Raw genomic sequence first — 21,986 nt, 5'->3', positions numbered from 1 at the left:
GCTCTGACAGGGACGTTTCCTTTGCCAACAGGAAAGAAGAACAAGCTGCGTGTGTACTACCTGTCCTGGCTGAGAAACAGGATTTTACACAATGACCCTGAGGTGGAGAAGAAGCAGGGCTGGATCACAGTTGGGGACCTGGAGGGATGCATCCACTACAAAGTTGGTGAGTGGAAATAAATGTCTGAACAGATGCAGTTTTGTTCTCTGGTCTTAGGTCTGACCTGACAATTTGATACTAAAAGTATGGGTAGACCATAGCCACAAGTAAATTTGGAATTCGTCTTTATGCATTAGGTGGACTCTGTGTAATGAGAATGAACAGAGAAATGGCCTGAGAAGCTGTTCCTGGAGATTTGTTGGAAAGAGACTGAATGTTTTTAAAATTGGGTTTGTTTTTATTTTAGTGAAATATGAAAGAATCAAGTTCTTGGTGATTGCCTTAAAGAACGCTGTAGAGATCTACGCTTGGGCTCCTAAACCATATCACAAGTTTATGGCATTTAAGGTATGTTTGTCTTTTACACTCTGTAATTGTAAATACATGAGATTTCTGTGCTCTGAAGAGCAGAAAGGCATCTTGCTTGTGTAGCTGAGCTCCTCAGGATGCCTGGCAGGCATGGGAGATGGGATCCTCGCTGGCTGAAGAGATTGGATATGTTCTGCTTACAGCCAACAATGAAGTGTTATTATTAGTTTGTGCTAGCGGGCTTTACTTGAGGAATTTGCAGAAAGCTGATCAAATGCATATGAGTAAAATTGAGTTGGGGATTTTGGTGGGTGTTTTTTGTGAGCTTTTTGTGTTTGGTGGTTCTTTTTCCCTCTGACTAATTTTTAACATACAGTACGAAAATAGGCTGGCATGATTTTCTATTTTCATTTTGCAGGGTCTTCTCCCCTTCTGCAATTTGAATTCTGTTTCAAGACAGAAAGTTTGGGAGAGTGACCCCACTCTTTCACTCTCTTTTTTCCTCTCTTTTCACCTGTTTTGGTTTCCTCAGTGAGACCTTCCTCCTTTCCAACCTGCCAGTGGGTATTTTGTGCTTAGTCCTTCAAAGCACTTTTCATCCCATGCTCTGTGCAGAGAAGAGTCACAAGGGGCAATGCCTTGTGGAGATGTTCATGCTGAGTAAACTCATTTTACATCTTTCCAACTCAAATGGACGTATGCAGTATTAGGTCACATTTGCTTTTTCTGAACAAAATCCAGAGGGAATGGGCTCAGTGACATGGAGAGCTCAGCAGCATCAAAATAGTGTGGGATCCAGCTTCCCACAGGTGTTTGTTTCACTCTCCTGCTGAGCACCTAAGCCATGGTGCTTGATCTGGACATGGCTGGGGGTTGCTCCCAGCCTTGCTGCAGCAGGTTAGATGGAGCAGGGAAAAGTAGGTCTTTGCTAAACTGACTCATTTCAGCTGCCCAAACCAGAGCAGTGATCCCTGCCAGGAGAGGAGGTGGGTGCTCACGGATCTGTGCTGAGAGAGACTGAGCACATGCTCATGTAAAATTGAGCTGTCTCCTTCCTTTAGAGACCAAATCCTTGTGTTAGCCTCGGGCTCCTGTGAGAGAGAGCTGGCCTTGGCAAGGGTGGGCACTTACCTGCTGGGATGACTGAATACCCTCTGAGGCATCTGACAGGGGAACAGGGAGGCAGGAGTATAAATAACCACATATTTAGTAGGAAACAGTGTGGAATAAATATGATTTCAAAACCATATCAGGTTGCTGCAATGGGGATTTCTTGGTTTTCTGTGATGCTCATGAACGGGATTATAAAAGTCTTTTGCAGATCTCCAGCACAAGCCATTGCTCGTGGATCTCACTGTAGAAGAAGGTCAGAGGCTGAAGGTTATCTTTGGATCCCACACTGGTTTCCATGTGATTGATGTAGATTCTGGGAACTCCTATGATATCTATATACCATCTCACGTGAGTACATGGGCAGTGCTGCTGCCTGAGGAACACGGCTCACCAGTGAGGTTTGGGCAGGCTCCCAGGGACCCAGAACTGGGGACCAGTGACAGGTGTGACATTCCCCAGTGCTGCACTCACTTAAGGAGGAGTCAGAGCTGTCACATGCTTCATGTTCATCTGCACAGGCTGTTTCTGTCCTCGTGCAGGAGCAGTAAAGTTTAAAGTAAAGGGTTTTTTTATGTTCCATAAAAAGCACAGTCTGTCTGTACACTGCATAGAGCAGTAATGGAGTTATCTGTGGGATTTTCTTGTTGGGTCATTTAAACTCCATCTATACTGTTGGCCCACAATAAACTGGTCTAGGAGAACTGTGTCACTAAAAAAATGCAGGAATTGTTGCAGCTGATCCAAGCAGAAATCTCCTCTGCAAGAACTAGCAAGAGCAGGGGGAGAAATACTGGGGCAGTTTGGGATGGTTTTGTGTTGTCTTAGCTTTGGAAGGGCAGACATGGGTGGAAAGTCAGTGCAGCTGCCCTTGGAGCTAGAGGATGATTGCTAAAAAATAGGATATTTCCTCCCTAGGGCTGCCTGTAAATTTCTGAGTTTATGTACTTTGATTTGAACTGGTGATGGATTCATTGGCTCAGTCACTTATTTGTGTTCCAGCCAAGTGTCAGCCATCAGTCTTGGGGGTGTGTATGTTGTGATCTGTCTGTAATTGCTGAACCTGTTTATCCTTGCTGTGTCACACAGCTTTGATGCTAGGGTAAACATGACAGTTTATTCCCCTTCAGGCTTATCTCTGAAACCCAGTGCCTGTGTGGGGAATGGAGGGAGGGCTTTGTTCTCTGGCTGGTTTGGGCTTTCGTCCTGCAGTGCTCTGCTCCCTTCCCCTTCCTCCATTCAGTGCAATTCTGACTCAGGGTCTGTTTCACCTGCAGATTCAGGGCAATATTACTCCTCACGCCATTGTCATCCTGCCCAAGACGGACGGGATGGAGATGCTGGTGTGCTATGAGGATGAGGGGGTCTATGTGAACACCTACGGGCGGATAACTAAAGACGTGGTGCTCCAGTGGGGAGAAATGCCTACTTCCGTGGGTAGGTCAACCCTTCCTCTTCACCTGCTTAAAATACAAGCCACAAGTAAGATGAGGAGTTGAGAATGCTGAGATGGAGTCATTTGGGATGAAGGGGATTTCCCTCTTTTATCAAAGGGGTTTTCCCGTAGCCAGCTATGAGATGCAATTGCTAAATTTCTGCAGTTTGATCCTCCATAATAAAAGCAAGAAATTTCTTGAAGATTTGAATTTTTTGAGTATGAGATCAGTATAAGATAAATGTGAGATAATGCAAGCTGTTGCACTTCTGGGCTGCTGTGTTGAGTGGAGGGGTCTGGGTGTGGAGCTGGGAGCCCTTGAGTTCTGGCTCTGCTGTTGCTCAGCTCCAGAACCCATGGAGGCAAAACACTGCCCAGCTCCTCACCTTGCGAAACCGGAAGAAGTGATGCTGCTTCTGTTCAAATTTCTCAGCAATTTCTGGGTGAAAAATGCTCTGAAAGGGCTTCTGTCCCTGCAGGCCATCAGAGCTCTGCCATTGATCTGATTAGGCTTTGAGTAACAGCTTATGAGAGCTTTTCTGCCCATTGCATAATATTTAGCTCAACACAAGTTGTAACACCTGCCAAACGCTTCCTTTTGACAGCCTACATTCATTCCAATCAAATAATGGGCTGGGGAGAGAAAGCTATTGAAATCCGGTCAGTGGAGACAGGACATTTGGATGGAGTATTTATGCACAAGCGAGCTCAAAGGTTAAAGTTTCTATGTGAAAGAAATGATAAGGTAAGTCCACTTCAAAGCTTGTATCTGTGCTGCGAGCTACAAGGTGCTTTTAGAGCTTATGTCTGGTTTGTCTTGAGATTAATAATTAATCTGAAGGTTCTGTGTAATAAGCAGTGCCCTTAAGCCTATTCCCAGTTAATTTTCTCCAGTGGATGGAGACCTCAGCCTGCAAGATCTTTTCTCCATCTAGCTGAGATCTGCATTGACTTGGATTGACTTTCTTCCAATTCTTTCATCTGAACATTAAATTGGGGCTGCCAAGTGAGCTCTAAAATTTGAGTATTAGCAAGGGTGTGTAAGTGACCCTGGTTTGAGCTCTGATGCAGAAACATTTTGATGCATCTTAAGTTATTTTCTTCTTACAGCCTCATCATTTCTGTGGACAGCAGTGATAAATACTGCTCTGGAGGGTCACCAGAGTTGCATGCTGTCATGTAGATGCCCCCTGCCACAGGTGTTGCAAGGGGCACAGGGAATGAGGAGAAATTGCTGGAGGAAAAGGCATTTTTGCGCGGAAGAGATGGTTGAATGCTGAGGTCTTTCTGCAGGTGGTGTTCCCTCCTCTCACAAGGTTTCACTAAGATAAGTCAGGACCGAGCAGCAGGGAGTTCTTTCATAATGGACATGATCACAAAGCCAGTGAAGAAACCAGTTGCTGTGTCCCCAGAGCAGGATTTAATTACGTGCAGTAAATGAGCTTTGAGGCCGTGATCATTATAGTGAACAGCTGCAGGAGGTAGGCTGAAGCTCTGCAGGAAAATGTATCCTAACTTTGCAGTTGTGTATGTTATGAGAAGCTGCCCATGAAGCTGAATTCAAGTTTAATTTAAGTGTAATCTAATTCTAACAAAGCTGGAAAAAAAACCCCCACCTTGATCTTTCTAAAGTACTGGAACCAACTGATCACCGATGGGTTTGACATACTAAACTCAGATGTTTCTCTTTCTGGAGAACTGGTTAAACTGGTAAGATTGAGAGATCTTTGGTTTTGTTAAGAACAGAGGCTTCAGATTGTTCCCTTCAATTTTTGCAAATTATAACTTACCTGTTTTTTAAGACTCCCCTTGGAATCAAATGCTGGTGGATCCTGCCAGAAGCACCAAAACCCCTGTTCTTCATACAGAATCCTGATATGTTTCTGCACTTTTGAGCATGTTGAAGGGAAGTCAATTTTCTGGGCTTAACTTTCAGGAATAGTTGAAATACCAGGACTAACTTTTCCAAAAAAAAGCCATTTCAGACTGAGGCAGATATCGACCAAATGGTGAATGTTTAGCAAGATCCAAACCACTGACAGCAGTTGTTTGTTAGTACTTCATAAAAAATGATGCTGTGGCAGTAAAATGTGATAAACCTGGGATTTTTAAGGCATTCCAAACTCTTTTTGGTCGTGAGGGAGAAGGAGGTTTAATCACTGCATTTACTAATGAGTGGCTCAATTTAATCTCTGTCTGGCATGGGTAATCTCCATCCCCTGAGTGTTAATAAGTGCTTTTCCCTTCCAAACAGGTATTTTTTGCATCGGTGAGATCTGGAGGAAGCAGCCAAGTGTTTTTCATGACCCTCAACAGAAACTCCATGATGAACTGGTAACAGAGGAGCACTTGGCACTCACCACCATGGCATTATTTCTAATTTAAAGGACATTAAACACGTGGACTAACACTGTAGAGGCAGGTGCGGAGGGCGCCGAGGAATCCCCTCCCCACGCTCCCCCGGCGCCGCCAGCCCCGGGGCAGGGACTGCAGCCAGGGATGGACTTTCACGCTTGGACCCCCCGAGGTCTCCTGATTACGCTGTGTTATAGTGGGTTATGAGTTTTCCTTTATTTTATTTTATTTTATTTTTTAGTTTTACTTTTTCTTTGTCCCCTACTTTGTAAGCACGGGGAAAGAAACAGTGTCAAAAAGTCTGTTTTTAATTCTGTCTGCCTGCTAGCATCAAATATATAGTATGTTGTAAAGTTACCAATTAAATCTGGTGAGAGACAGCACAATAAATGTACCTTTTATCTTTGTGATGAAGGCCATAACCATATAGCTGGGTAATTTTAGAAATCTTTTGCCTTCACCAACATTTACATGTTGCTTTTGGCAGCAACGGCTTAACGGATTTTTAAAGAAGAGAAAAAATAATAGGTTTTTTTCCCCTCTTTTGGGAAATGGATTTTAAATGGCTAAACTACTAGCCTTAGACTAATAAAAATCAGCTACCATTTTTGTCAAGTCTGTCAATCCATATTTCTATATGGATCTTCACATAATGGTGTGTCTTGATAGGGACAGAGGTGCCATTTCTTGTTGCTCCGGAGGTGCCCGCCTGCCCCAGGGCTTGGCCAGGGGCACCGGGGCAGGGGATCGGAGGAGGAGAGGACAGGGGAGCGGTCAGAGGAGCCCCGTGCTCGCCCCTGAGGGGGATTTGTGACTGCAGAAGCCCCTGGGATGCTGTGGGCACCAGGCCCTGCTGCTGAAGCCGGTGCAGGTTGTGGGTGTTCGTTCCCCCGAGTCCGGAGCCGGGCACTGGCGTGCGGAGCAGCCGGCACAGGGATGGGGACCACGGAACAAGCTGCCTGTCCCCCGTGTTCTGGATTGGGCTTGTAAAGAGCTTAAAAAAATATATATATGTGTGGTTTCTTCGGCCAAGGGTCTGAATCTACTCGTTTTCCACCCCCTCCACTCCCTAGGAATTACCCAACATACAGTGAAAGACAACATCTGTGCCGAACCGTGTGTGTGTGTTTAGTTCGGGTTGAATCGTGTCCTTATAAACTCTGCTCAGTTGATTTCTGTTTCCAGTGCGTATCTGGGGTTTTCTTTCTCAGTAGCTGCAAGCATGGCCGCCTGTGGTGTTGGGGTGTCGCATAACAAGGTCTGTGTTGCTGGTTTTAACCTACCTCGTTTTGGTTGGGGTTTGTTTTTTGGTTTGGTTTCGTTTGTTTTGTTTTTTTTTTTTTTCCGTTCCGCTGTCGATCACAGCGCTGTTACCTCCAGCGACATATAGAGAGCTTAACTGGCAATCTTGGTGTACTCAGTAACGATGGCTTTATTAAAAAATGATTAAATCAACAGGATTTGGTCAAACTTGAATCTTTATCGAGGGTAAGAGGTGATGTGGGGTGGCAGGGATGGGATGGGCCAGGCCACTCTCACCTGAAGCATTCTGTGGGCAAGGTGTCAGGGTTGGTACCGCAGGGATCGCCAGCAGTGGGACTCCCAGGATGTGGAGTTCAGGGAAAAACAGGTGGGATGGGCTTTGTGGTGCTTTCTTGAGCACCAGACACCCTCCTGTTGGGCTGGTGCAGCCTGGAGAGTGTAGGGATGGCCACAGGATCAGATAATGCTATTCAAATCCCATCACAAACACTGATTGCCACCAGCTCTTTGTATTTTCATTGTGGTTAAAATAAAAATCAAATAAAGCCCAGAGCTTTTATTGTGTTGCAAACTGATAACTGTTTTGGGGTGTTTTTTGTTCTACTTCAAGTGACAAATGCACAGCTTTGGATGATTTTTGTTATTACTGGTTTTTGCATACAGTGATGAAATAGCGGGCAGTCATTGAGTTTAAACGACTCAGGTGGTTTGTGAATGTATTTTTTTAAATCTCAGAATAATTTGAAACAAAAATCACAGAAGCCAATATTACCAGAGTCTTGTCTATGGCATGTGTGTATGGAGATAACACAGAGCAAATGCTTTTCTGGTGCCAACCACAATAAAACACAAAACTTCACCATTAAGCCATGCCTTTTATGTTTGGGTAAATAAAAACTGGGGTGTTGGAGGACATGGAGGTAAAGGGGATTTTTAGGGCTTCCAGTCACAAATGCTCTTTGTCTGGAGACTCTTGGGAAGGTGGTTTTGGAACAGGATGAGTGCAGGGAGGTGGGACATGTCCTTTGTAATGCTGCCCAGCTGTGAGTAGTGGCCAAGGGATGGAGCATCACCACCTGAAAACTCCTCTTCTACAAAATCAGCCCATGGTTATTAAAAAGATATTTCCCCTCCAAATGTTACTAACTTTGATTTGCTTTTCTTTTGCTGTAAATAAAATGTGCTTATGGTTGATTAATGCTCTCAGAAACTACTCATTAGTAGTGTTTGAAGAAATAAATCCTGCAGCTCATTTTAAAATCCTGTTTCTGGGACTTTTTGCCCAGGAAAGGAAATGTGTTCAGCTGTGCAGTGTCGCAGGAGGAAAAAGCAGCAATGTCTGTGCACACAGGGGTTGCTTGAGCCTGTTGAAGATTCAGTTATTTACAGAATTGCTATGAAATTGTATAACTTCAGGGATGAGTCATGGTAAATGGAAGAAGAGCCCTGAGAGCTGGCATGAGGCCATGCAAGGGCCGTGGTTATCTCCACCACCCTGGGGAGATGCTGGGTGCCACTGCCAGGTGAAGGATGCTCAGAGGTAAGGCTGTAGCAGCTACTCGTGGGAGCTGAATCTTTTCAAACCTGTTTCAGAATTATTGTCAAATGGCCTTTTTCTTGTTGTGAGGTGGTTTGGGGGTTGACTCTACGTCTTTTGGGACAGAACAGGGATGCTCGAGGTGACACTGCCACCAACCCCAGACCTGGACTGGTGGCTGGAAAGGGTCTCAGTGTGAGCCCACTTAAGGTCTGCTTGTGCAACAACGTGATGCTCTGTACTTGGGGCCAGCATGAGCATCGTGCAGGCCAGCAGAGGCTGAACCTGCCTGTTCCCAAAGGAGTGGGGTGGAGCTCCACCTGTGTCATACCCTGCCTGTGCCGGGGCTAAGCCACCCACCCGGCACGGCTCTGAGGAGATCCAGCCGAGATTCCTCAGCAATCAGGATGCCTTTCCTGGCACAGGACGCCTGTCACAGCCACTGCTGCCCTGCAGCATCCGTGTCCTGCCCTGTGCTGCAGTTGGGACCTGCAGCTGGAGAGGTTTGCTGGGTTTGCTTCCCAGTTTTTCTCTTCTGGGAGATGCTGCACCACCCAGAGCTGGGGGGTGGGAAGGGGCTCATTAACCTCTGGTATCTTTACAGCAGTGCTGTAAATGCACCGAATTCTCTCTCTTAAATGTGTTTTATCAGCCTCAGCTGCTGTCTCACATGTGGCCCCAGCACTGCTGCCTGCCCCAGCTGATGTGCTTAGAGAGATGAGCGAACATAATTTTGGTTTTGTGCCAGCCACTGATGTGCTACATCAGCCTGCCCTTAGAGAGCCAGCGTCTTGCAGTCCAGATCTGCCTTTTTTTTTTTTTTTTGGTTGGTTTGGTTTATGGCATACTTTTATTTTCTTAACATCAAAGCTGTCTCTGAATGACCTAGAGCAGTAAAATGGATGTGCAAATTGCCCCAGCACCTGGGGATAGCCTCACAGCCCCTCTGGAATCTTTGAATTCCTTCCACTGAGGTGACAAGAGTGTTCAGCTGTTCAAAAGCAGAGCCCCACCATAAACTTTAGCCCATTGCTTTTATCACATATAGTTGGATTATCAGCACCACCAATTACACTACACACAACACAGAGCAGGCAATAAGCGTGGCAATTCTGTCTAACATTATGCACAGTTCTTGCACTTTATTATTGAAATAAAGCACTAGCAATAATGCAGACCCTGTTGATTGCCAATCACCTAAACACTGCCTGGCCAGGCTCACCAGCCATGGGATGGGCCAGTGTTGCTTTGGGCTGTGCTGTGCCACTCTGCACCCTCTGGACTGTGATCACAACTGGCTGTCAGATGTGCAAGAGATTTGATGGGTAGGTCATTCATCCTGCTGGAGCCAGGCCTGGTTCTTTATCCTGTAGGAACACTCTGCTTCTCTCTACCAAGCTGACAATCAGCCCCTTTGGAAAGTGATTGCAGTGAGAGGAAGATTTACACACCAACCTTTCCCATCTGTGAGCCTCGGGACCAGCCTAAAGCTAGCCTCTGCTAGTCACCACATCCACATCCAGCCCCCTGTTCAGAGAATCACAGAGTCTGGAGTCTGTTAGTGCCACTGAGAGTTCAATATGTTAAATACTAAATTGCCTGGGGCCAAGCTGTGGAGGAGTGTGTCACAGCCCAGCTGGCACCAGCCAGGGGCTCAAAGGCAGAGGTGAGGCAGCCCTGGCGCTGGGTTGCAGCACCTTGCCTGGCAGGGAGGGTAAGAGGGGCCAGGGAGGGGTGGGAAAACCCCAGGATAACTCCATGCTTTTTGCCAGCAGACCTGGCCAAGGCATATGTTGGCTGCAGGGCTTCCAGCCTTTGGCATCCAAAGTTTCCATGGAAGTCGAAGGGCTGCTCCTGGGGAGGTGAGTGATGTTCACCCATGCTTCCCAGCACTGTCCAGCTGCTCCACACCCCGAACCCAGGAAGCCAGATTACGGGAAGGTTCTGCTCTAAGCAGCAGTGGGCAGGACATGGAAAGGCCACCCGGCTCGTGGTATGCTGGTGACCTTTGATCCCTCCAGTTCCAGTAGTCTGGGAAGAACAGGGAGGGAAAGCATCATCCTCTTTGTGCCAGGCACCTGCAAGAGGATGGGGATCCCTGAGGGGTACATGGGAATCTTGGAGGGGGACACCTGTCCTGGCAAGGTTTTCACAGTGCCTGAAGGTTTGGTCTTGGGTCAGGGCCCCCATTTGTTTTCTGATTCCAGCCTTAGCAGCCTGGTAATAGTCAATTCCTGACAGTCCCATTGTGAAGGTATTTAACTGCAATGCAAAGAAACTGCTTGTAAATGCCTGGGTATCCACACACAGCGAGCAAACAAGCACCATTGGCAAAGATCTCAGCAGGAAGGACAAATATTGGGGAAAACTAAAAAGCTCAGCCTTGGGGCCCTTCCTGTCACGGCTACACCAGGCTTGGAGGGGAATGCAGGTGCTGTGGCTGGAATCAAAGCCTGCTTAATGTAATGAACTTTCCTCTCCCAGTTAAAGTTTTACTTTACTGGAGACCAGTGCAAAGATTAGTGGTCTTACACTCATCTTTGTTGTTTTTTCTCTTGCTCTTCTTCTGTAGAAAGTACATTTTGTGCCCATGTGAAGCCTGGCTGACTGAGAGCATCATCCAATGAGTGCTGGAGCTTGGCTGCCGGACCCATCAGGGGCTGATCTGGAAGATAACGACTTTAATCAGCATTAATCACCTTCCCGGCTGACTCAGGCTTTGGCACGGTCTGCTGCCGCTAAGGATGCCACTGTCCCCCCCTCTCCCACCCCGGCCCTGCAGCTCCTCTCTCTGACCACGTCAAGGACAGCAAATCCCAAGCCTGAGCAAGACCAGCTCAGACCAGCCTGTGCAGATGTGCAAAGTTCGTGAAAGCCGAGTGAGCTAACGCTAAAATATTTGGCAGCATCAGTAGTATTCGGCAGCATTGGCAGTATTTCCCAGAATCCACAATATTTGGATACCAGCCACAGCCATCAGCTGGTGGTGCTGCAAATCTCACTGTTCGCACCACTGCAGGATTTTTAATGAAAGCCTCTTTTACTGTAACATTCTGGGTAATTCTGTTGTGTTCTGTGTCCATATACACGCACAGCTATCTCCTCTGATGGGTGTGTGCTGGCATTAGAGCTGCCTGCTGTGGGGGCTGTGTGTGCAGGTGTCTGTGTACGGCTACACGGAGAGACCTGTATACATCTGTGTTTATATGCGGCTCTGTATGTGATATACACACATGAATATATTTTAAAGCAGGTGCTAAGTGCTATTTAAATACAACTCTTAGTCATTTTCTAGCTGCTTTGCTACGGGTGCTGGAGAGGTTTCTTCTCCCCGATTCAGCAAGAGGATTGTGATGTGACATGCACACCCAGCACAGAAGCTGAGGTAGGTGCTGAGCATCTCGAAACAGGCTCAAGCCCCTGGCACGTCACATTCCCAACTGTTCAGCTGAGGGACAGCCCCAAACCAGCCCTGCAACTGGATCATTTGAATTTTCCAGATCCACTCTATATCTTTGCAGGTCTCTCATTGTTTCGTGTGTGTCCCAAACACGGGGATTGGTGGTGCCTGCTTTGAGCTGAGCAGTGGCCAAATAATGCGTGGAAGACTTGGGTTTCTCATTAACTCCAGAGTTGATATAGTCCCATCTCTCCAAGCACCAGCCCGTTTTCCTGCCTCCATCCCAGCTCTGCTGTCCTTCCTTCCCTGCCCAAGCTCTCACCTTGCTCTGCAGCCCAGGACGGTGACTGTTCCCAGAAGGAGAGTGGAGGAGCTGCGGGGTGGATGAGAAAAGGAAAATGCAGACAGAGAAGGTAATCATGGCTCGCCGGTATTCTTGCACTAGACTTTCTAGTGAAATGACTAGAATTTCTGCAGGACCCCAGCACTGAGCAATTCCTTCCCAAAACCAAAACCAACCAAAAAAATCCCCTCCACTAATTAATTGTGCAAAGGGGGAAAGGGCCAAGGGGCTATTTTTATTTTTAAGAGCTCTGTTGGCTCATTGGATAACTTTAACTGTGATAGAAGGAAGAAATGCTTTAAACAGCACTGCTGAAAAACACCCTTTCCCCCTTTCGGTGGTGTTTTTTTTCCCAGCTGTTGTGCTCCAGGGATGGGGAACAACACACTTCTGCTGCTACTTCTTGCACTGCTCTTCTGGGCAGAGCTTTGGCTTCTGCAAGCTCCAGGGCCAGGATGGGCAGTGGAGCAGGGAGAGCTGGACTGTCATTGTGGGGCAACATCACTCTGCCCTGTGGTCCTGATTTTGCCTGTCCCCATGGGCTTGCCCTCTCCTTTGGAGCAAGCCAACCCCCTGTGCTGCTGCAGCATCATGCCTGGATGCCACTGTCCCAGCCAACTGGGCAGCAGAGTCCCCTGGGATAGGGGTGGGATGCAGCCCTCCCCCAGTTTTGGCACTGCTAGGACAGTATGATGAGGTTGTTCTTTGCTTCCTGCCCCAGCACCTCACAGGAACATTGGTCCTCTCCGTCTTCACTGCGGTGTTGGGCTTCTTCCAGTACGGCTACAGCCTGGGGGTCATTAACGCCCCCCAGAAGGTAAGTTGAGCCCCTCAAGCTGTGCACAGCCAAGGAACTGTGGCCTCAGGGCAGCCAGGGCCAGTTTGTCCCTTGCAGAAGCCCTCAGGAGGATTCTGTCCCTTCCCAGGCAGTTTCTCCCACAGAACGAAGCCCCCACGACAGGGCAATGGGGTGAGAACACAGCCAGGACCCTCCACTGGCACTTCCCCAGGGAAAGGAGTGGGGTTCTGCACATAATGGAGCTGTCCCCACTGCAACATGGTCCCTGTACCCAAGCCAAGGGAGTGCACCCCTCCACCAACTCCAGTGCCAAATCCAAACACCACGCTCAGCCCAGCCCCGGGAGGGGGGACGCTTTGTGCCTGCCATCGTGGCCCCTCCCCGCTGGGGTCTGGGTGTTGCGGAGCTGGAGGACCCCAAGATTTTACCCCTGCAGAGCCTGCAATGCAAACCTTTTTCTGAGGCAGAATAAAATCCACAACAGGGGTTGGGGTGGTTATAGATCTGAGCTGACGGTGTTTTTCATCTTTACCTGTCCCAGGTGATAGAAGCACACTACGGGCGCGTGCTGGGCATTGTCTCCCCGGACAGATACGCCACCAATGCCTCTGGGGAGGGTGGCACGTTCCTCCCGGCTGGCACAGAGGGCACATTCCCACCCCCGACTGACATCAGCGAGGACCTCGCTACCTCCCCACACATCCTCACCATGTACTGGTCCCTGTCCGTTTCCGTGTTTGCCATCGGTGGCATGGTCTCCTCCTTCACCGTGGGCTGGATCGGCGACCGGCTCGGGAGGTGAGAGGCTCGTGTGTGCTCTGACTCTGTGCCACAGCCCAAACCCTTCCCATAGAACCATTTCCTCCCTCTAGAAATACAGTTTGTGTTATTTTCAGCAATTTAGGAAAAAAAGGAAAAAGAACCCTCCCAACTTCCAAAATACTATTTCAACCATCACAGAGATTGGGCTTTCTAAAATCCTGTTACAAATCAGACATTTTATTGCAGCTTGAGTATTTCAGACAGCAGCTGATGACAGCCTTGATTAAGTTCTGAATTCCCTCTTTTCTTTCCATGGCAAAAGGAAGAGGAGGACATCTGCATGGTATTTGCACAGGATGTAAAGTATAATTTATAATATCATTTTAACTACTTTGATTGTACCCTGGTCCCTGTATTTTGCAGTGCCTGCTATCACTGTTTTTCCCCTGTAGTACTGATTAAGCGACTTCACGGTTCCTCTTGTGCGTTGCAATGGCTGCTTTGGCTGGGTGAGGTGCCAGAGGAGCTGTGCTGCTGCTGCCTTGCAGAGTGAAAGCCATGCTGGTGGTGAACATCCTCTCCATCGCTGGGAACCTTCTCATGGGGCTGGCGAAATTTGGGCCATCCCACATCCTCATCATCTCCGGGAGAGCAGTCACAGGGCTGTACTGCGGTGAGTCCAGGCTGGGTCAGCCACTGAAAGCAGTGCCTTGGTAGTGCGTCCAGGGCTGCAGCTCAGAGTTTCCCATATTTTTTAATCCTTTTTTTAGTTCAGAAGGGGTTTCGCAGGTGGGAATTTCCCTCTTCTCCCTATGTCTGCCCTTCTTGATCTAGGATCTTTCCCAGAAGTGTTTAGGTTGGCTCCATCATATCTTCATTTTACACATCCTGAAAGCAGCATGTCCTTCTGTATTTCAAGGATGGATCTTGCTGTGGCTACTGTGAGAGCACATCACTAGCCAGGCTGGTTAACAGATTCCCTAGACAGAGAGCACAGGACCACTGTGCACAAAGAGAATATAGACAGCAAATAATTGGGAATTACATTAGAATTAGCTTGGAAATAACAGCTCTTTATACTGTTACTGGTATGCAAATACAATACTCCACTCTGAGGTTTCAAGGCAAGTTTTAAGAAGGCTCTTTGCCCCGTGATAACTTCTCCCAGCAGATAATCCCTGCTCTGTGCTCTGATGTGTGTGTTCAAGTAAAAAGGCTTCCCGGTTTGGGGCTCTCAATGCAGGGACATCCCAGCACCTTTCCAAGGTGCAGGTGGTTCCCAGCCAGGGGTGAGGGGCTTGGTGGGGTGTGGGGTGCAGCACACAGGCTCCAGCCTCCTTTCCCGTTTGGGAAGTGGTTTCTGCTGGTTGCTGAGCTGTGTCTAGAAGAGGTGACACCCACGTGTGCTCGGTGCAGGGCTCTCCTCCGGACTCGTGCCCATGTATGTCAGCGAGGTCTCTCCCACGGCCCTTCGAGGAGCGCTGGGGACGCTGCACCAGCTCGCAATCGTCACGGGTATCCTCTTCAGCCAGGTAAGCAGGAAAACACACACATCCAGAGAGGGTGTTTCAGAGAATAGGAAGACCATAGTGATATGCTGGGCTATTGTTCACCATTCCACCCCAAAAGTGAAGGAGTGTGCAAAACAATCTGTTTTAATGCGGTTAAACCCCTGCCTTCAGTAAGAGGTGTCTTAACAAAGACAACTTCTCAAGAAATAAAAAATACTTCTGCAAACAATTTCTCCCGTCCATGAAGAATATTTTTCAGCATCTCATCAGTGCCAGGCTGGATCCTGAGCATGAGACCCTAGTAATCAGGTTCTCAAAAATGGCTTCATCAGGGAAATAGGGAGCCCAAAGCCCCCATCAGCATTACCCACCATGACACAAGTCCCAGCTACACAACAGGTGGGTACATAAATGTACAGAAAACAAACACATCCAGAAAAAGAGTTGGTGTTTGCTTCTAGTTTTCCCCCAGCTTGTCACTTCAAAACGCCATAGTGGTCAATTGCTTTCTCTTCTTAGGGTGCAAAATGATCCATTTAAATATGCCTCAATTATTCCAGATCCTTGGACTAGACTTTCTTCTGGGCAATGACGAGATGTGGCCCCTGCTCCTTGGTCTGTCTGGCGTGGCTGCCCTGCTGCAGTTCTTCCTGCTCTTACTGTGCCCTGAGAGCCCCCGATATCTTTACATCAAACTGGGGAAGGTGGAGGAAGCTAAAAAAAGTAAGGAAGATATTCTGGGCTTGCCTAGAGTTGCTTTTATACTTTACATAATGCAAAACAGAGAAGGAAAAGCCTGGCTGAGGACTCACGTGTGACTGTGGCTGCTCCATCTCATGCTCTGAGCTGCTGAGATACAAACTGGCTCTGGATCAAAAACTATTGAGACATTTGCATGGGACCAAGCAGCACTGCTGTCCATGTGGTTGGCTTACCTTGAGTTTTGCCTAAAGAGATTCTTGTCCCTACATATACAACTTACCTACCACTGAAAATAAAATGTCAATCTTTTTTTTCCCTAAGATTTGAAAAGGCTTAGAGGAAACTGTGATCCAATGAAAGAGATTGAAGAGATGGAAAAGGAAAAGCAAGAAGCTGCTAGTGAAAAGAAAGTCTCCATAAGACAGCTTTTCACCTCTTCCAAGTACAGGCAAGCTGTCATTGTGGCGCTGATGGTGCAAATATCCCAGCAGTTCTCGGGAATCAACGCGGTGAGTCTCCCCAAAATGTTTGTCTCTCAAGAGATCCATGCCAAGCATGAAAAGTCAGCTCTGGCTCCAACCAAGCAATGCAGGGATGGAAGAAGGCTTTCCCATGGCTGCAGTGGGCTCCTGGGTCCCTGCCAAGCTGACTGTAGGAGGGCAGGAGGGGAGAAGGGTGGGAGGGAGTCCAGCACAAAACCAGCTGGCACAGCAGGCCCATGCTGCGCCCTCCCATGACCCTCCCCTACCCAATTGTGTCAGCAGTTTGCTCTCTTTAATGACATCATGCTCATCCCAGAATCACTATTTTCTAGCTGGTTTTAGCTAAACAACTTTTGTATCATCTCCTGGAATACCAGAAATCACCACTTGACTCCCAGAAGCATTAAGGAGCACACAGGGATGCCCAGCCTACCTGGCTCCAGGCCATGCCCATCCCTCCCACCAGCCACCATTTACCTCCTGCCCTTAACTTCCACCAGAAAGGAATCACCTTATTCTTGGAGAGAAGAAAGAAATAGGAGTCATTTCAATGAGAATATTTTAAAATTAATGTAAAACTCGGCCATACTAAGATATTTGTCTTGAGTGCTCAGTGCTGGTGATCTGGATTTTAAGATTAAATATAGACTACCTAGAAGAAAACAGATTTAGTGTGCAAATGCAGTAGCTCAAGAGGGGAATTTCAACAGGATTTTTAACTCCCTCAGGCTCCTATGAAATTTTCAGCTTTAATTATTATAACAAGCAGTTAAAAGTTGAATAATCAATCATAATTAAATTACGCCACATGTCAGCCAAGCAAGTGCAGCTCTTCCCTCATGAGAACAAAAAGTTTCAACAGTCCTGTTGCCTAATCCTTCATCCTGATGTATTCTGATAGATCTTTTACTACTCCACAAATATTTTCGAGAGAGCTGGGGTTGACCAACCAGTTTATGCAACCATCGGTGTTGGAGTGGTGAACACAGTCTTCACTGTTATCTCTGTAAGTAAATACTTCTGCCCCCTGGACTACAAAGACACTTGAGGTACAGTGTGGTTTTGAAACATGATTTTATCCTGGAGCTGGGATTTGCAGTGTTGCAGGACTGACCCTGAACACCTACCAGGGAAAAATCATTCCCTGGGCAAGTTTAATTCGAAAATTCAAGCCTTGACATAGAGCACATGGCTATTGATCAGCACTGCTAAATGCCTCCTGAGTGGAAACTGCACCACCGTGTTCAGGGCAGCTCTGAAAACTCTGCATTTCCCCCCAGAAGAAAAGTTGCCGTCGAGACTGCAATTCTGCAGGTCCTATTTCCCCAGGGAGCTGGCAGGGGATGGGGGCTCTGATGGGGAAGTCACCAGCTCCAGGTGTGCTCTTACCTGTTATCTTTCAAACTGTTTTCTGTATGTACATAGCACCTGCACAAGTGATATACAAAGGCTATTCCACAGTAATAAAAGTAATCCAGCACCTATCCTCATCCTATCCATGCAAGGCTCTGCAGCAATGAAAGGGTGGTTCTGTTTCCACAGACCTTTCCTTCATTTGTCTCTCTCTTGAGAGGATTAACACAATTCCGATCAGCTGGCAATTCGTTTTATAAAGTGGCCATTAATATAAGATCAGGAAATGCCAGGCCTATTTCCCTCATATCTCTCTCGATATTTAGGGAGTAAAGAACTTTCACCAACATGATGCAGGGCTGGCTGCAAGGCAGAAATACACAGCTCCAAGAAATTTGGGACAAGGAGACAATTTTCAACTGACAGAGAGGAGGATTTGATTAGATATTAGAAAGAAATTCTGATCTGTGAGGGTGGTGAGGCATTGGCACCGGTTTCTTAGAGAGGTTGTGGATGCCCCATCCCTGAACTGCCCAAGACCAGGCTTGGTTTTGTGGAAGGTGTCCCTGCCTATGACAGGGGGTTGAAATTGCATGATTTTTAAGGTCCCTTCCAACTAAACCGTTCATACTCCAGTATGTGTGAGAGAGGACATCTTGGAGTAAACCTGCCTTAGAGAAAGTCCGTCATAGGCCCCATGAGGAGCAAATGTGATGTGAAATGAGGCACAGAGGTGTGCAGCTGGAAGAAGCCTTTCTTCAGCATGGAGGGTGTCCTGCAGTTCGATCTCCACCCCAAGGCTGTGGTACTCGCAGCCTTGGGCATTTGCTCTTTGCTTCTTTTGTCCATAAGCACTTAAAAATTACCTGCTTTTGTCAATAAATGACAGACCCCGATCAAAAGGCAGAAGTGCTGAGAGCTGGGTGGACCTTGGCAAGGGGAGAAGGGAGCAGAGACTCATCCTCTGCAACTTCACATGTCAGCACATGAACCACCTCCAGCAAAAGACGGTCTCTGGGAAGTGTAAATCATGGCTGTAATGGCAGCAAAGGTGGAGCTGCTGGCCAGAGGTGTCCTTTCAAGCAGAGGGGAAGGAGTGGGCAGTCTCAGAGGCTGCTGCATGGTTAGGCCAGGACAGCTGCCCTGTCCTCTGGAGGGACCTACAGCTCCCCGTCAGGTGAGGCGTCTGGTACAGACTTAGGTATCTGTCAGAAGCTGGCTGACATGGCTGGAGTCCACCAAGAGGAGCTGAGAAGGAGCAAACTAAGCTTTGTGACTACCAGCGAAGCAAAAGGAGTCTGGGAGTGATTGGACAAAAAATCCTGAGTGCAGCTGCTACACAACTATCCCTGCCTTAGGACAGGCAAGGTACAATGGCCCGTGACGTGACCTGAATTGTGCTAACATTTTGAAGCCTGATTTCAAACTAATGCAGACCTAGAAAGTTTTTAGTTCCTGGAAGAAAAAAAGAAAAGGGGGAGAGAGAGAAAGTCCACAGTCAGCAGTTCATGTGTAGGAATGTTGGGAAGTCCTGAGAGCTTGGAAATGCACGGGCTCTGAGTGTGTGTGCCTTTGCCTTGCCCTTGGCAGGGTGACTGCTCAGTCAGGCTCCCCAGCAGCTGCCAGCAGAGTTTCTGACACTTGGAAACCAGCACATAAATCTGTGCCACTGGAGCTAAAAGAGCAAAAGAACAAAAGAGCAAAAGTGTGGCAGTGGTAACAGGCTGGTTATGGCTAATGGACCTGATCCTGAGAGTGGTGGTGCTGGACACTGAGCTCCTGCATGTGTTTCCACAGGTCTTTCTGGTGGAGAAGGCGGGCAGGCGGTCCCTGTTCCTGGCAGGTTTGATGGGCATGTTAGTCAGCGCCGTGGCCATGACAGTTGGGCTTGTGCTCCTGGTAAGGATTTCTCTCCATTTTTTCTCCCTGGCTTGAAAATAAGGGACGATCCCATCAAAGTCAGTCCAAAACATTGCTGCAAGCCCCTGTCAAGATTAAAAAGCAAATAAGTGGTGGCCTCCTTTGCTGAACACCCTGCTTATTAAAGGGTGCCATTCTGCATCATTTTGCTGAGCTGCAGGCAAGGAGAGGGCTCAAAGTAACAGCTGAGCTTATGGCTGTGAACTCCTCCAGGCAGCAATGCTGGCACCACATGCCCAGCCAGCACCTGGCACAAGAGTTTAAAACCTTAATTATTCATGTCCAGTCCCCCCTTGTCTGAATAGAAAGAAATTTCTGAAAAAGAAGCCTAAATAAAGTAATTAGCGATAATTAATGAGAGTTACTTTGGGACTAAAACACCAACCTCTTGCAGAGCCAGTTTGCCTGGATGAGCTATGTCAGCATGGTCGCAATCTTCCTCTTCGTCATCTTCTTCGAAGTGGGGCCTGGGCCCATCCCCTGGTTTATCGTAGCCGAACTGTTCAGCCAGGGCCCGCGCCCTGCCGCCATCGCTGTCGCCGGCTTCTGCAACTGGGCCTGCAACTTCATCGTGGGAATGTGTTTCCAGTACATAGCAGTAAGAAATCTCTTAAATCTGTTTATCACACAAATAAACGACTGGCACGATCCCATGTGAATGTGCCTCCCAGATTTCCAGCCCCTAGCCTGGCTGGGCACCTCAGCCAGCTGGGGTAGGAAGGGGAAGCCATCCCTGTGGTGCTGATGGTGGGTCTCCCCATTCTCACTTTCCCACTGCAGGATCTGTGTGGACCATACGTGTTTGCAATCTTTGCGGGTCTGCTCCTCATCTTCTTCCTGTTTGCACACTTCAAAGTACCGGAGACGAAAGGAAAGTCCTTTGAGGAGATTGCAGCTGTGTTCCGCCGCAAGAAGCTCTCAGCCAAAGCCATGACTGAGCTGCAAGACCTGCGACGCAGCGAGGAGGCATAGACATCCCATGCACCCAGAAAGGAGGGACTGGGCATGCACCTCCTTCAGCCACCATGGGAAGAATGTTGGGCAAAAGTCTCATTTCACAAAAACCTTGCAGCTGGCAAACCAAGAAGACCCATCCATTGGATTTCTTCTGGGTGCTGCAGTTTACACCTCCCAGCCACAGGTGCTAACCTGGAATTTTCCTCTGAGACACTTGGGACAGCTGGGCTGCAGGAAGAGCTAGGGAAAGGACAGGAGGAGAATGGTACATGTCCGTCTCAATGCCCTTCTGGAGGAGCCCAGTGGGACAGTGATCTTACCAGATGGCACTGAGCAGGGCTGTCTCTTAGCTGAAATGAAGGAAAGAGGGGCTGGCTGATGCTGCAGCCTCACGTTTTCACTTCTTTATCCCCACCTCTCTGCTTCATTCTGCTGAGTGACCTGGTGCCTTAAAATCCAACTGCTCATGCAGTTGTGCCACCAGCACACAGCACTGATCACCCCAGGTGCTAAGGAAAACAGGTGGAGCAAACACCCCCTTACTCTTGCTTCTGCAGAGGAAGACGGTGGATCCCACCGGAACCGGTAGGGATGTATTTCCCTTGCTTTGCTATCTGTGCATTATGGAAATGCTGTCTGATCTCATAAGGACTTCTCAGTTGCAATAATTTTTTTGAGACTCTTAGAAATTGTGGCTGGGCTGATGGGCACTTTTCCTACATTTCAGCCAGATTATTTAGTTCTCTCTTTCCTCCCAGGAAGCCTCTACTCTCCCCCTTCTCCCTGCTGCAGCACAAGGCACAGCACAACACTGACCACACAAAAGGCCTGGGCACTCTTGGCCTCCATGTGAGGAGACTTGAGCCCTGCTGCCACCCCTTCCATGGTGTGACCATTGCCAGGGCACCTCCTTCCCCATCTGCACCTTCCTTCCCTTCCTTTCATACAGTGCTCAAGACCCACAGGCTCCAGGTCCAGCCAAGGGCTCAGGCTGCTCACAGAGCAACAATTAATGAGGACCCAAAAAAGAAATGGGTATTGGAAGGTTAACTGGAAGGTGCCACTTACCTAACTCCCATTTTTGCATCACTTAGCATTTTGCTGGCTGGGTATGCTTCAGCCAAGATTGTGTGCAAGCAGGAGGTCATGTCGTTTCCACAGCCTTGTTTGTGCTCCTTTTGCTTCTTTATGAGACATTTTTATGTGGCAGAATCAAACACCAAGGATTTTTCTTCCTTTTTTGGGGGCATAATTTGGAAACGTCGTAAAAGCCTGCTCTCTGTTTAAGATTTGCATGTTCCTTGTTGTGATACCAGGTTACTTTTTAGCAACTTTCTCAGGGTAGAAACCTATTATTTATTTAGAGGTGAAACACCAGCATTGCTTGGACACTGTGTGCTCACCATGGCTGTCGGTGAAGCAGTGGCCAAAATGTAACACAGGATCGAGCATAATGAAAAGCACAAAATAGATGGGCTGAGGAGGATCACATTGCTGCTATGGGTTTGGTTTTAGGGGAGGTTCATGCTCCTTTCTATGTACCTGAACTTTTTTTCCTGTGCAGACTTTACTGTCTTGGTATTAAGAC

General features: G+C 47.9%; 2 protein-coding genes across 6 annotated transcripts in view; both read left to right on the top strand.

Annotated features, from left to right (window-relative positions):
* The window catches only part of TNIK (TRAF2 and NCK interacting kinase), a 154,383-nt gene extending 147,173 nt beyond the window's left edge, over nucleotides 1-7,210 (top strand). For all 5 annotated transcript variants that reach the window (XM_068200291.1, XM_068200290.1, XM_068200289.1 and 2 more), the window contains 6 exons: nucleotides 32-166; nucleotides 408-508; nucleotides 1,781-1,930; nucleotides 2,857-3,016; nucleotides 3,620-3,759; nucleotides 5,269-7,210. In XM_068200291.1, coding sequence (XP_068056392.1) covers nucleotides 32-166; nucleotides 408-508; nucleotides 1,781-1,930; nucleotides 2,857-3,016; nucleotides 3,620-3,759; nucleotides 5,269-5,352 — 770 coding nt within the window. In that variant the 3' untranslated portion in view covers nucleotides 5,353-7,210. The remainder of the gene's footprint in view (nucleotides 1-31; nucleotides 167-407; nucleotides 509-1,780; nucleotides 1,931-2,856; nucleotides 3,017-3,619; nucleotides 3,760-5,268) is intronic.
* A 4,631-nt stretch (nucleotides 7,211-11,841) lies between these two features.
* Nucleotides 11,842-21,708, top strand: SLC2A2 (solute carrier family 2 member 2). The gene is made up of 11 exons (XM_068200280.1): nucleotides 11,842-11,982; nucleotides 12,634-12,729; nucleotides 13,253-13,509; nucleotides 14,022-14,146; nucleotides 14,890-15,005; nucleotides 15,545-15,707; nucleotides 16,008-16,195; nucleotides 17,070-17,174; nucleotides 19,319-19,420; nucleotides 19,836-20,039; nucleotides 20,222-21,708. The coding sequence occupies exons 1-11, from the start codon at nucleotides 11,968-11,970 to the stop codon at nucleotides 20,411-20,413; spliced, it is 1,563 nt and encodes a 520-aa protein (XP_068056381.1). The 5' UTR covers nucleotides 11,842-11,967; the 3' UTR covers nucleotides 20,414-21,708.
* The last annotated feature ends 278 nt before the right edge of the window (nucleotides 21,709-21,986 follow it).

This window comes from Anomalospiza imberbis, chromosome 10 (assembly GCF_031753505.1).
Source record: "Anomalospiza imberbis isolate Cuckoo-Finch-1a 21T00152 chromosome 10, ASM3175350v1, whole genome shotgun sequence".
NCBI classification, from domain to species: domain Eukaryota; kingdom Metazoa; phylum Chordata; class Aves; order Passeriformes; family Viduidae; genus Anomalospiza; species Anomalospiza imberbis.
Note: the sequence above shows the minus strand (reverse complement) of the source record. Positions and strands in the feature narration are given on the sequence as shown.